This window comes from Empidonax traillii, unplaced genomic scaffold (genome assembly GCF_003031625.1).
Source record: "Empidonax traillii isolate 1590-97213 ecotype Southwest subspecies unplaced genomic scaffold, ASM303162v1 scaffold339:size995844, whole genome shotgun sequence".
Lineage (NCBI taxonomy): Eukaryota > Metazoa > Chordata > Aves > Passeriformes > Tyrannidae > Empidonax > Empidonax traillii.
This window is the reverse complement of record NW_020955532.1, coordinates 130,957-145,551: the sequence shown is the minus strand read 5'-3', so window position 1 is coordinate 145,551 and position 14,595 is coordinate 130,957. Positions and strand designations below refer to the sequence as shown.

Sequence of the window (14,595 nt, the reverse complement as noted above, 5' to 3'; positions counted from 1 at the left end):
AAAGGACACTACACTATACACAAAGGAGGGAGTTATATGAGTAAGTTAAATGAAGGAGTAACAGAGAAACAGAGAGTTCCATATAGTAAGTCTGGCTTCAGGCATCAGCTTAATTTCTGGCACTGTCTGTTCTACACAGCCGCTTGTAAAAGCCATGTAAACTATTCCTTGAAATCTTATCACAGAGTAAAAAACTCAAGGTCAAGTTCCCACCAGACTGACAGAAACATGAACAGCAACTCTGCCGGAAAGCAGCACTCTGGAAAAGCCTCCTTCATCCCACCCACACAGCCTGTCAAAAGATGAGATATTTTACTCCACGTAGAAGAGTTTGGAAATAGCAGAAGTTGCGTGACACAGGCAAGCACCAAACTTGGCCTTCAAGTATCGCAGACCCCTCCTCCATTTCTTGAGAGTGCATCCCTTTGCATAAGTTCAACTGCACTGTTGGTACATTTGCTATAAAGAGAAGTAAATCACTGTACCCGAAAGACAGTTTGGATATCTGAACTGCAATTACTTGTTTGAATAATTAACATAGTGAAATGGCAGGCTCTGGACTGAAAGGCCCTGCTGTTCAAGGTAATCTCCTTTACAGGAGCAAACCTCTACACTGTCACATTTCAAACTGCATCATTCCCACAGTAGGCAGAATATCTGCTCTTTGTCACCATGCTTACAATAGTAATCCTAGATAAAAACAAAAAAATTCTCAAGCTGATATAGCCACACTAGGCAGTAGAGGATACAATTAGGCAGTACAGGATACAATCCTGTGAGAAACTGGAGAAGCCCTCAGGAATATAATCACAATCCTGCAAATTAACTCTTGTTCAGTAAACTGCTTGGATATTCTTCCATAACTGCAAATCTTTCCTCTCTCATGTTGATTTTAACATGTTTTGGAGCAAAACTCAGTGGAAATCTTTGCTATTAAATCTGATTCTCCCAAGAAGCATGTGTAGTGTGGGCATCTCCTCCACACTCTTTCCCAATAACCTCTGTACATCAACTGCTGTAAAAAAAGCCACTTTTGGTGACACTGCTAACTGCTCTAAGTAGAGAACTGAAGACAGACACTAGTTCAGTCCAGGAGAAGGTCACGGTACATGGTTTGCAGTAGTTACAGTTAAAATAGGCAGCTGGTGGAGAAGTATGAAGGTGAGGCTGAGCAGAGTGCATCCCCTCACCCCACCAGCCGATACAGTCAGGGACAACTGCATGTCAGGAAGCAGAATAACCACAGAAAGAACGATGGAGCCTGTGAGTCAGACACTTGGAGGGCAATTTAAAAAAAAAAAACACAACCAACAAAGAAACATTAGTTAAGTTTCCCATGCATTCTTGTATTTTCTCCCATATTTTATTAGTTTACTAAACCTATTTTATTTTGTAAACAAAATCAAAGTAACTCATGACTCAAGATACTGAACACTGCTGCAAGTGAGCTCCGGCCAGGAATTGTAACCCACTCATCACACACACACAGGGCAACTCAGCTCTCCACCTTCAGCAGCTCAGTACATGTGGCTGCACGGATGGCTGATGGAGGAATGGGAAGGAGACACGGAGATTTGCATCCATGTTCTATGAGCAATTTTGAGTCTTCTTAGAGAACGAACAGAGTTGAGGAAAACTAAAGAAAAAATTCCATCATTTCAAGAAAACACAGAAATTATGCATTACATAAATCTGTAGGGAAGATACAAAGCCTCTTCCTAACAAGTAAACCAGACAGCTGAGGCTATTACCATAAGCTTGCCCAGTTCTTATTAATTTGATCATATTTGTGAAAAATTAACATTTTAATAATGCTTGTTATATCCCATTGCCTCATAATTGCAGATGACCAAAAGTTATACACAGAAGTTAACAACTACATTTCTGAAGCTGCTTGAAACAACTGGATCAAGATTATCTTAGAGCAACTCTTTACAGAAAGCAGGAGGTATTAACTAACCCAGCTCCTGTCCTCTGCCAAGGGGGAGCCTGCTGTTGTCATCATCACCAGAGTACAGACATGTTTTAAGTGGCATTTCTCCTAAGAAAAGTCAACGCTCTTGATAGAGCCACATTACTAAGGTTTCCACCATGTTTCAACACAAAATGTACTGGACACTTGGAAAAAAAAAAAGCAACCACAACTCTACCAGTTTGATTTTTTTTACCTCAAACATGGGGTAACCTCTGAATCCAATGGTATTTGCACTTCATGGATCAACTCTTTGGTTTACTAACTAAACCTGTACAAGCACTCTGATTTACCATATTTTTTTGCCTGCTGTATAACAACAAAAAAAGTATTTTCTTGTCTCAAAATGTCATAAATACACCGTGAAGCCTGTCAGGCTGCTAAGATGATCCAAATCCAATGACAGCAAATAGCAACCTGGCACACAGCTGAGAATTCAGACTCAAAATTTAAATTAGCACAAAGATATCAGGAGAGAGTTTAGTAACAAAGCGAAGAAACCAAGGGAGAAGAAAGAAAATTGTATCAGTCATGATTTCAATCAGACCAAACATCTTAAGAGCCAGCTACAGGATGGCATTTACGTCTGCCTCTAAGGCTGGGATGAGTGCCACAATTACACTACTTGAGCTGACTTATTTATGCCATGCTGACACTTCAGCTGGCAACCGTAAAGGTCCAAAGGTCAAAGTACTTTAAGGCAGAGAGCCACGTACACTCAGTGTATCTTTCCAAGCAGTTACGGTTGAGATGGGGAAGGAAGGAGAAGGGAGCATTAGTCCTTGCACACACCCACCTGCCACCATAAAACCACTTCAGCTGTGCCCATTTCAAAGCTTCCTAAGTTCATAAAGGAGATTTCTGGAGAGACCCCACCTTTCTTCATCCAATCACTCCTAATAAATGGTGTGTTTTTCCAAGTCAAAGCCAGAGAGAAGGCAGTGGTGCCTCATGGAAACACTGAGAGGGCCACGTCACGAGCTGAAGCCCAGAGACCACTCACAGGCATCCAAAAGACCTCTTGAAAACTCCCTAAATGAAGGCAGAGCGTGACATTTTTGGCACTTCTGTCAGTTTGTTAACAAGGATTTCTTCCAGCTCTAACTTATTCCCAATTACTTCAATAATATTCACATATTTAAATCTCAGAATTTTAAAACCTAAACCATAGATTTCACTTTTCAAGAACGATTCTAAAAGTTAATTACCAGTCAGGCTCGAATTCTGGTTTGGGATATCAAGCCTTTTGTTTACACTACACAAATGTTTTAACAGATAAAGTCTCTCAAAGTCATGGAGACTGGGAATTCCAAGACCTCTTGCATTAATGTCAGAAGCATACTGAAGACAGTAGAATATGATGGAACCACCAACTAGCACTGAACTCCCACTAACCTGTGATTTGTCTACATAATTGGTGTAGAAGGTAAAAAAAAAAAAAGGAAAAAATTATACCGTGATATTTCAGAGATTTCAAGAGCAAAAAGTGCCCAACAGCAAACTACAAAGCATCGAATTTGGTGAAGGGAAAAAAAAAAAAAAAAGAAAGAGGACATCTTTGGATTTCTCTGTTGTAGGCATCTGGGGCCTCCACCCAGCTGCAGATCTAGGCAGGCTGACTAAAGTTGAGCAGGGACTTGGATGGCTGTAAATGGGAGTCTGTTCTAAGCAAGACCGAAGTCATGGAAGTTGACAAGAAGCAGGGACAGGCTGTCTTTTGGGTGACAAGAAAAGCTGTAAATACACAATGAAGGGACAGTTCCTCTCCTAATGATATTCCTGCCAAGCCCTTCTATTTATTGGACAATACAAAAGCTTCAGAAACTAAACAGCAGTTAATCAAGGACTGTACTGGCTTCTAATTGCCACACTCAGCCCTGATGCACCACAGCATAACAAGGGCATCAGGCTTTTGAACAGATGTATTGCAACAAGCAGAATAAAAACCACTCCCTACTAAAACCTCTCCCTTCAGAAGAGGCAGCCACACAACCTAGAGACACGAAAACATGTTTTTCTGAACTAGAAGACTGTTTTCCAGTAAGTGGGAAGGTTTCTGAGTGCCGAGGAATCACAATCACAGTGGGATCAGAAAGCTGGATCTGATTTGTGTATAATCAGCACAAAGGAAATTGACCATGAGCTCACATATGTATGGGAAAAAAAGGGTTTGGATTTGGTATATAGTTAACAAGGCTACAGAAGAAGTCAGACCACTTCATACTGGCATTCTTACACAAGGATGCATACTTTATAATATTCAAACTGCTAGTTATGACTGCATTTTGCAAAAGAACTTTTACTTTAGAAGTTGAATCTACTAGTTAGTCTTTATTTAAAAAGAAAAAAGTTATTTCAAAGTATTATTAACTTGTAAGAAAGAAAATCTACATGCCTGTAGCTAATCTACATCAAGAGCTAATGTCTGGTGGTTCCTCCACAATTCAAAAACATCAGACATGCATCTGCTTCCTAAACACAGTTTCTCATCTCTCATTTCCGATAATGAGCAATCTGTGGTCAGACAGTCATCTTCAAGGTCCAACTGCTTCACAGTGTTTCCTCTAAGTATGTATGTCTTTAACTGCCTTTTCTTCTTTTACAAGAATGCAGTATTAGCTTTATAGCAATTAAATAAATGAATTTTAAAAAAGCCCTGGAAAACACCCAGTCTGTATAACTACCAACATTTGGTTCTCCAGGAGCCTTAGAAAAGAGAAGAAAAAGTAAACAAAGCAAACAGACACTTTTTTCTGTCAGTCCGTGTAGTGTTACAAAAAACTCACCAAACACAATTGTTCAGCAGTTAAATACACATATGACATCTTTGCTCAATGAGTGAGGTCTGCTGTATTTTCATATTAGCTCTCAGATATGATGAACTTTCGGCCAGCTGAGAAGAAAGCCTTCTTCAGGGTAAAATAAACAGATGTACTTTACTTAAGACAATCAGGAATACAAACTGCATGGAAAGATTTTCCATGATTTAACAAAGACAGTAAATTGTCACCAACAGCAGACTAATGAGTCACAGGCAATAGCTTAATACTTAAAGCTTATTGCTTAACAAAAGAATACTTATGCAATTTCAAAGTATTGATAACAAAACATACAATGAGTTTTGAATACACCCCATAGTCTCAAACCAGGATAGCCTTATGCATTCAAGAGAAATCAGAAGCAGACACTGGACACAGCCAGGCTTGCATTCCACCAGGAAAACTGAGCTGAAAATTGCTGGACATTGTTTTTTGTTCAAAAAGCATTTACTGTCCCTGCTCTGCTTAAACAGAGGACTGCGAAGGCCAGAGAGCTTCACTGGGCAAATTCAAACTGCTAAGCAAAGTGAGCTCCACATTCCTCCTGTAAAATATTCCAAGAAATGGTATTTGTGCTTCATTTGATTTCAGTGTGTTGTCATAAAGGGATAAGTGATCCAGCGTTATCGGAAATCTTTGCTGGCAGAGCCCTCAAATTGGGGAATGGTTGCCACTGGAAGAAACAGGAAAGACAGAGAAGTATCTTTACAAAAAGTGTATTTGCTGTAAAAATTTTTGCTACTACAGTTTTCTGGAGAAGTCAGAACTATCCTACTTTTGGCTGGTTATTCCCATTACTGAAAGTAAAAAGAAGAGCTGTTGAATGCAACCCCATAAGCAACTCCTCCCAGAAGGGAAGGCCAAGACACCCTTTCATTAGCATCAAAAGCTTTTGTATTCAGAACATCTCTCTTAAACAGGACAGAGCTAGCTCCAGATAATCTGGAACAGACCATAGTCCTCACTTCTGTTTTCCAAACTCTTGACGTTAGTTTTAATTACTGCAAGTTTCCAGGAAGCTCTTACATCTGAAGAAAACCTTGCAAGCACAGCACACTCTAGCAGCTGGCAGTTCTCTTAAAGATCAACATATCCAGCCACACTTTTACGGCTTGTTGGAAAGGACATTTCTCACTGCACAATCTCACATGATCTCACAGAACTGCTGAGACCATGCAGGATTTTATACAAAAAACAAACCACACTACATTTTCATACAAAAAGTGATCTCAGACACCTGCAGATACCTTTTGGAGTGTAAAGATCCTGAATAAAAGCATTGCAGAAGTACAAAACCATATAAAGTTAATCTAACTGGAATAACACCTACCAGTGGTTTAATGCTTTGAAAAGTCTGACCACATTAAGAGTGTATTTATATAGATGCTACCTTTTCCTACTCCTTCCAGTGACATGATCCTTGCAGGGTGATGCAAGATTTAGTACTCTACAAAGCTAGTTTTCACTATCTGATGATCAATGTCCAAAGTCACCCTAATATTAGTTCCATGAGGATACTTTGGACATTTTGCTCTCTCAGGTTCCACACTTCACAGCTACCTTTGCTCCACACAAACAGGATGGATGGCAGCTGCTAGGAATCAAACCTCTCAGCTGCATGCAGCAAGAGGAAGCAGCCAGGATCTTCAAGGATAATATATTCAGGCAACTCCTTCAGCATTACTCCCTGTCTCACAAGGGAAAAGGTGATCAAGAGGAAAGATGAAGTAAGCCTCTAACACAAAAATGAGTTCAGAGATAGGATCATGGATTATAGACCATCTTGCAGCTTGATCTGAATCAGGTAGCCAAAGTCACATTCATTGAGGGTCATGTAACTGCAAGGAACTTCAGAGAGCATTTCATCTTTGGGTGCTTAATGTGCTATTTTTTTCCTGTTGCAATATCTTACCTTATTGCAATAGTTGTGCATCTTACAAAATGCTCAGAGCCCAGGCTACTAGTACCTTCACTCCCAAAATGGAGTCATAGATATTTTCAGACTGGTCTCTTCTCTACTGCTCAGATCTCCAAGACTTGAACTGGACACGCCACTCTCTCCAGACAACCCAGAAAGGATAAACTCATCCAGTTTCTGGAAACATGTTACTCCTGGACCAAAACCTGGTAATTAATGGTAGTGTCCAAAAGCTACTACTAAGAGTGGTCCTACTACTACAAAAGAGTCTAGGGAAGCAGTATGTACCCAAAGCACACAACTATACAGCTCCCTGGGCTCTGATATGGAGCAAATTACAGTAAATTACAGGGTTTAGAAACCCTTATCAGTACTAACATAACTAGGCAGGGCCCTGAAGCTGTACAACTACAGACATCACCTGGCTCTACCGAAACCAAGATGGAAAAAAGGATATCTCAACCTCATCAGGCTTATAAGGCAGCAGTACGGACTATGCATGGCCTTCAAACCACTTTTTTTAAGAGATCCTTCTCCAGATGTTTCATGTTTCCCCATCCCTATGGTTGTGACACTATTTAAAAACTGCTGATGGTTAAAAATCCACACACTTCTCTGCAGCCCTGTTACACTTCCCCAGGAATTACAACATGCCGTTAACCTTGAGAAGTGCAGCAAGTTATTTTAGGGCACAGTTACTGTGCACACCTGGGAATGCAAAGAAGAGATCCAGAGAGAAGGAAAGCAAAACACGCAAATCACTTCCCAAGCGCAAAAGGAATGTGGAGCCTTACGTTGTAAAATACATGGTGAAAGGCTGGAGGACTTCTTTCTGAGTATACCTCTAAAGCTTAAATTCCCTTCAGGAGTCCCCTTTTTTAAACACATTTCTAACTTGAAGAAGCCACTTTTCAAAATTTAAGCTAATAATAAACTTCACATTATGAATTAAGCCCTTTGAGCATCTAAATATGCTTGTGTATCCTTCATTGAAAAACCTGGTACTAATTTTCAGTCTCTGAGAATCAGTTGATTTCCAAACCAGTGAATTTGATGTGTTCTGTACATAAGTAACCTGATACCTGAAATGAATATTGAAGGAACAAGTGGCTTTTACAACATGGTAAAATGCCAAGCATTAGTAATGCCAGATACTAATACAAACTGCTGATAGTCCTGTCGAGAGGTCTGATAAAACAGTTTTAGCAGCTGGAAATTAATTGCACTCAGTCACTAATTGCATACATCAGGCCAGCATGGAGTGTATGGTTTTGTTCTTTCTAATTAAGGTAAGTATAGACCTCTCATGTTATGCAGTTACTCTTGTGGGGTACTGTGAAAATTTGAAAAGCGTCTATTAACCACTGTATTTGGACATAGATAAGGCAAGCAACTGCCAACTGCTTTTTTCACGTAATTTTGCCATTTTCATTAAGAACCTCCAAAAAACGTCCTAATCAATTACACATACCTACATGTGCAGGAGGGGACACTCAAAGGTCAAGAAATGAGAGTGTCCTCTGCCACGCAGTTTGATGCAAAACCCAAGGATAAAGTGACATTTTGTGCTTTATACCTTTTTCTTTTTCTCCTTTTTCTCCTCCCTTCCTCCCATGACCAGTGTTAGCAGCATTACACTAACAGCTTTATTCTGCATGTGAAAATGTTGAACTAAAAGTAAAACCCCTGTTTACGAATTCTACTACAGAATTCGTAAATTAACTACAGAATTACCCATATATGCATATGACACAGATGTGCTAAAAACAAGGAAGCATCGAAACGTCACTCAGTTTAGTCTACAGACAGATGCTCACCTTCAGGGACGTCACAAGGGAAACACAGTAACGCATAAAGTGCCCACGGAGCAGGCTGGTCGGCCCCAATGGAGTGCACAGGATCCAATGGTCGGCCCCAGTGGAAGGCTGCTGGAGAAACCAAACCAGCCCACAGCAAGAATGTGCCCTCACAAATGTAAGCAAGCATTCATTGTAAGCTGCAAGGAGCTCTGTTTCAGACAGCAGTCTGTGTCAACACACAGCAGAAACATCCCATGTGACTCAGCATCCAATGATTACGCTTATTAGGCATGTACAGCCAGAAAACCTAGTCACAAATCCCTTAATCACAGGTCAAAAGAGTTGTCAAAGCCTGTACTGATGGGATCAGGAAAACACTGAAGTGTTTGTGGCTTTTAAACAAGGAACATCAGCTCCTGTGGAAGAGCAAAAGTACTCAGAGAAGCTGCATCGGTGATTTACAGCACCAAAGCGACCTCTTGGACCTGCATCCTAAAAAAACATACATACAATTTACTTTAGAAGTTTCTTACTTTTAAAGCATACTGAGAAATGCAATGCCACAGCTGGAGTAATGTGTCCAATTCTGGGGCCCCCACTACAAGACATACATGGACATACTGGAGACAATCTAGCAAAGGGGTCAGAGCATCTCTCCTGTGAGGAGAGGCTGAGAGAACTGGGGCAGTTCAGCCTGGAGAACAGAAGGCTAAAGGGGAGAATCTTATAACCGTATGTAAATGCCTGAAGGGAGGGTGCAGAAAGGACAGAGTCGGGCTCTTCTCAGTGATGCCCAGTTTCAGTAGCAGAGGTAACAGGCACAAAGTGAAGCACGGGAAGTTCTCTATGAACATCAGGAAACACTTTTTCACTGTAGAGGTGACTGAGACTGGCAAAGGCTGCCCAGGGAGGTTGTGGAGTCTCCATCCTTGGAGATACTCAAAAGCCATCTGGACTTCTCCCCAGGCAACCTGCTTTAGGTGGCCCAGCTTAAGCAGGGGCATGGACAGGTACCTTCAAAGGTCCCTTCCAACCTCAACCATTCTGTGATTCTGTGAGATAAACTTCAGTTCTCTTCAGCTACTGATGAGAGACCTAGAACAAGTTTTAAAAAAAAAAAAAAATGCATCAAACTTCCTGTCCTAATATGTATCCAGAACAGGTCAAGTGTTCTTCACGGACTGCCACAAAAAACTTTCTGCATTAACATGGGATTTGCAACTAAATGGAATTTCAGTTTCTACAAAGATGCAGATATAGCTTTTAAACTTAGAGACAACTTTAGGTATTCTCAAGACATGTTTAGAAAATACTAATGTATAATGATAATGGCCAGTCTCTTCACGAACGAAGAACCGGGGAAGGTCTTTCCACCTTCCAGCCTGCGCATTGGATTTTTTAGGTGAGACACAGTGTGCGCAGAACTGAGCCCACCCTTTAATCCTGAGGTTCATCTGCCGGGGCCAAGCGAGCTTGGACGGTGGCAGCGAGGTCCTCAGGACGTAGATGGATTGCCTTACAGGGCTGACGAGCTCCATCTGCCCGGGGAGTGGCCCCGACCGGGAATCGAACCCGGGTCTCTGCAGTGACAGTGCAGTGTCATTTCCCCTAGACCACCGGGGGCTCCCTTAGAAAATACTACCAGTGAGGTTTTTTCCCTCATTAACACAGGCAAATATTAAACACATATGGAGACCCAAGAAGCAAATAGAAAGGATTTTTCAAATGCAACTGAAGAAGTTGGGAATCTTTACCTTCCATGATTCTCAGAAGCAAAAAACCTGCATTTTCAATCACTGAAGCACCTCTGACAGTCTGGTTTTATAAGCCACGGAATTAAATTTATGGCTATCAGTGCATTCACCAGGAGAAAGGATTGGGTGGTAAAGAGAAAAGGGTAAAACCAGCAAGAGCACTCGCAGCCACAAATGCAGTATTTCTGGGTTTGCATCTGATAACTGCTCTTTCAGTTTAGTCAAGGCAAGAAGATTTACTGTGCAAACAAAAACGTACTACTAAGGTGAAGAAAAAACATCCAGAACTTACTCTCTGAGAAGACTGCAAAGCCTGTTAATATTTATGAAGTCTGAAGTAGCTTCAAAGACTCCTTCATTTTCTTATGTCATAACAAAAAGCAACACTAATTCATTAAATTTCAAGATGAGTTCACCAATGAACTGTTTTAGTAAACCCTGAGCTCCAAGGAAAATGCCTAACTTCTTTGTTTTGTGTGTGTTCCCCATAGCAATGCAAACGGCCAAAAGATGCAAAGAGAAAACCTGCATTTGTTCAGAAACTTGAAAGACCAAAACACATAAAACCACAAAGCACCCAACACTACAGCTGATCCACTACATCTGACATCTATATTTCTGTGCACACATTAATTCATGGACTAGCCAGCCAGGTTAAGGGCAGAGGGCAGAGAGAGAATCTGTTTTGAAAGACCCTGATTAAGCACTTGCTGTCAAAAGCTTTCCCTCTGATCAAACTCTGTGTCATAAAAATAACCCATTAGAGAAAGTGATCTCTCCTCCCAGCATGGATGCTGCCATGCAGATATTACTTAGCTGAGAAAAGTCTATGTAGGAAAGAAATAGAAACAGTGTACAGCATAAAGGTAGAAAATTGTGTACTTTATTTGGGCCTGACACAGTCAGGTTTGGACAAGAGAGTTTCAATTTGAGATGGCAGAATCCTCTGCACATAATACTGGAGTATTTTGGTAATAGCTAGGGCTTTGGAGACTTCAAAATTAGAGGGTATCACTGCTAAGCCTGATAAATACTGGGGGTAAGGAGAGGGAAGAAGAGACCGTGACCAGCCACTGAACAGCTAAATAGCTTCAACCCAAAAAATTCAGTGAGGTATGCGGCCCTTGACTCAAGCATTTCTGAACAGTATTTATTATCCAGACCTGTGAATAAAAAACAAAACATCAGGAAATGTGATCTATTACTCTTTTAATAAAAAAAAAAAAATTCCCTGTAAAACTGTTAATGGGACCATATGTTACACAAAACACAGACTCTTATCTTCAAGAATCCCTATGGATTTGGTGGTAATGCAGCCAAAATACAAAACATGACTTTTCAGCAGACAAAATGAGGAGAAAAGGAGTCCTTGTTATTCTTCCAACAGATCTGTCATTGCTTTCTGGGTTAAACAGTCAATGCTTCTCCCTAGATTTGAAGTCACCTTATTAAAGATTGAATACTCCAGTATCAGAATGATGCTGAAGACTATGCAGTATCACATGTATCCACAATGTTTCATACCCCAGACGTATACCCCACCTTCAACAGCAGCACTGATCACTTCTCAGACACTGCAAACAGAACTGCAAAGGTTCCGTTACCAAAATAAAATAATCCAGTTGAGGTTTTCTTCCCAAGTTTCAAACAATATTGAATTTCTTTGGTATGCAATATTGCCTCAGCCATTCACTCTAATAATGAACTTCTGTTCCTATAAGCTTTGAATATCACATACCAGGAAGAGAAGGCATAGGACCAGGGAATACCTTCTGCATCCGTTATCTGCTACCACCAGGAAGCAGTTTCCAGCCAGGAAGACAGCAGGGCTGCCAGTCAGCCCCCTGATTTTGCCTCCTCAATTGTGAACTCCCTTCTACCAATCTCTCTGAAACCACGTCCCACAGAAAAGCAAAGCCAGGACAGGCTTTTCCCAGCTGCTGCCCTTAATTCCTCCCGCCCCTGCAGGCACTGACGTCAGGTCACCAGGCCACAGCGATGATGCTCGCAAGGCATCAGGCAGGAGGTCAAAGCCTGACTGATGCCTTCACCCGGAGCAGAAGCCATACCATGCCAAGGAGTGGCACATACACAGCCAAACAACAGCAGGCTACCCCACGCCGCTTGACAGCCAACTCCTGACCAAGGACATGCTGAGCAGATCAGGTCTCATCAGTGCCACAGTTAAACGAGAAAAAAATAAACTAAACCCATCAATCTGATACTGTAGCACAGGTTAGTCCCACCTACTACTGGACAAAACCAGCTACAGGACAAAACCAGCTCCAAGTGCTAACCTGCAGACCAGGAAGCATGACATGGTTCATCTTCAGTCTGGCATCTCAGTCCAAAATTGCCTTTATTAGGGCAGAGGGATGAACCAAAAATTCTTGTGGCCACCACAAGAAAAACAGTGAAACATAACTTGGACTTTCTTGGAACTTTGCACAATTTGGTGTCATAAGACAACCAATTTTATACTTTATCCATTTCAAAGCTAATACCTTAAATGTCAGCTTCAGCAGAACACAGACTAGGACTAAAAAAAGCCCTCCCTTTCTGAATAACTAGATATGGTATTTGATAACTAAATATGGCATTAAAAAAATTAAAAGTTAAACAACGTTTCTAATTCTGAGGAATGAAACTATTTATCATATGTTAAAAGCTGACAGGATGCTGCCAGAGCACAGGGACCTGGGAGCCCTACTTTATTAAATATTTCCTCTCCTCACCCACATCTCAACCGCCACTGGAAATGTGATACCCAAGAACTTGTCCATCATTCATTCCACATCCACACAAGCTTAACAGTACCACATCTATTCAATCTGAAACGCTGCAGCAATGAAGCACAACACAAAAACGTGACAAGAAGTTGTCATTTCCCATTCGCCCCATACGTGCTTTTAAGCTCAGCAACGAGCCATAGAAGCATGGAGGAGGTCCACAAAATAAGTGCACACCTATCGACCTAACTGTCTAACAGCCGTTTACCACGGCTCTGCCATCCTCTCAGTCTCCTTGAAAGTAAACTCTCCAGCTGCATTTCTCTGGTCCTACTCATCCAACACTCCCGTGCCTCATTTGCTCCACATTAAGATGCATCCAGATACTGCATGCTCTAAGGGATCAGTACATACCCGGCTGCTATTTAACATGTGGCTAGCCCCTAACTCAGCTAGGCTCAGCTACCACTCATGAAGCAAACCCCACAACATAACCTGCGTTCCCAGCTCTTACTGCCAAATGGGATGCCAAATAGGATGCCACTCAGCGCCAACCTGGCCGGGAGCGGCAGAAGGTACAGGAGGGGACGACACAGCTTGCACCGCTTCCCCCTCGCCAAGGGAGATCCCCGCACGCAGCCATAGGAAACACCGCCGTGCCCAGAGCCAGCGGCGAGGCACGGCGGGGACAGGGACTAGCAGCCACCACACGGTCCCCAAGACAACAACTACGAGGCCAGCTGGGACGGGCTGCGCGTGCACACAGGGATGTGACCTTTACCAGGTTCTCCGCCGCCCCATGCGCTGTGTTTACTACAGCCAGTGGCTCCCAGCCGGTGGCGGCGATGCCACCGCCTGTCCCCGCAGCCCAGGGCAGCTGCTCCGCGCCGGAGGGGCGCGGGGAGGAGAGCAGGGCCCCTCCTCCGCCCAGGAAACAGGGAGAGGGGCAGCCGGACGCTCCCTGTGCGCACGGGGACAATCTCCTGTCTCCCGCAAAGGCCCGGAGAGCTGGGCCACCGGCCGACACCTCTGGTGGCTCCCCCGCAGCGCCCCGGTCCGCCCCTTCCCCGCCGGACCCGGGAGAGCCGAACAAAAGGCAAACGAAAGACCAACGAACAGCAACCCCTCCCGAGGGACCGGGTCCGGGAGCCACCAGAGGCACTGCGACCCGCAGCAGCCCTGCCTCGGAGCGAGGGGGAGCGTCCGCCCCCCAGCAGGTCCCGCTGCCCACCCGGGGACCTGTGCCCGGCTGGTACAGAAAGGAACGAACAAGCAAAAAAAAAAAAAAATTACTATTACCGTTATTATTAATTTTTTTATAATTATTGTTATTCCCCCGAGACGGCCGGTGCGGCACTCACCCTGCTCGGAAATCGGAGCAAACTCTCATTCACGCTCCCCGCCGTGCCCAGGCCGCCGGAGCCAGGCGACGCCCCGAGAGCCGCCGGTCGCTGATCCGGGCCGGCCCGGGCCGGGCCGCGCACCGCCGGGGCTGGGGCCGGGGCCGGGGCCGGAGCCGGACGCCCCCGCTCCGCTCCGCCCGAACAAAGCGCGGCGCCGCTGCGGGGAGGCGGCAGCAGCAGGTGCCGGTCCGCGCCGCCGCC

At 43.4% G+C, this 14,595-nt stretch overlaps 1 protein-coding gene across 1 annotated transcript in view; it reads right to left on the bottom strand.

The window, feature by feature from the left end:
* Nucleotides 1-14,471, bottom strand: part of GRAMD4 (GRAM domain containing 4) — a 75,040-nt gene extending 60,569 nt beyond the window's left edge. Inside the window, exon 1 of the mRNA XM_027892146.1 lies at nucleotides 14,353-14,471. Within this exon, the coding sequence (XP_027747947.1) occupies nucleotides 14,353-14,381 (29 nt within the window). The 5' untranslated portion in view covers nucleotides 14,382-14,471. The remainder of the gene's footprint in view (nucleotides 1-14,352) is intronic.
* Nucleotides 14,472-14,595: the final 124 nt, after the last annotated feature.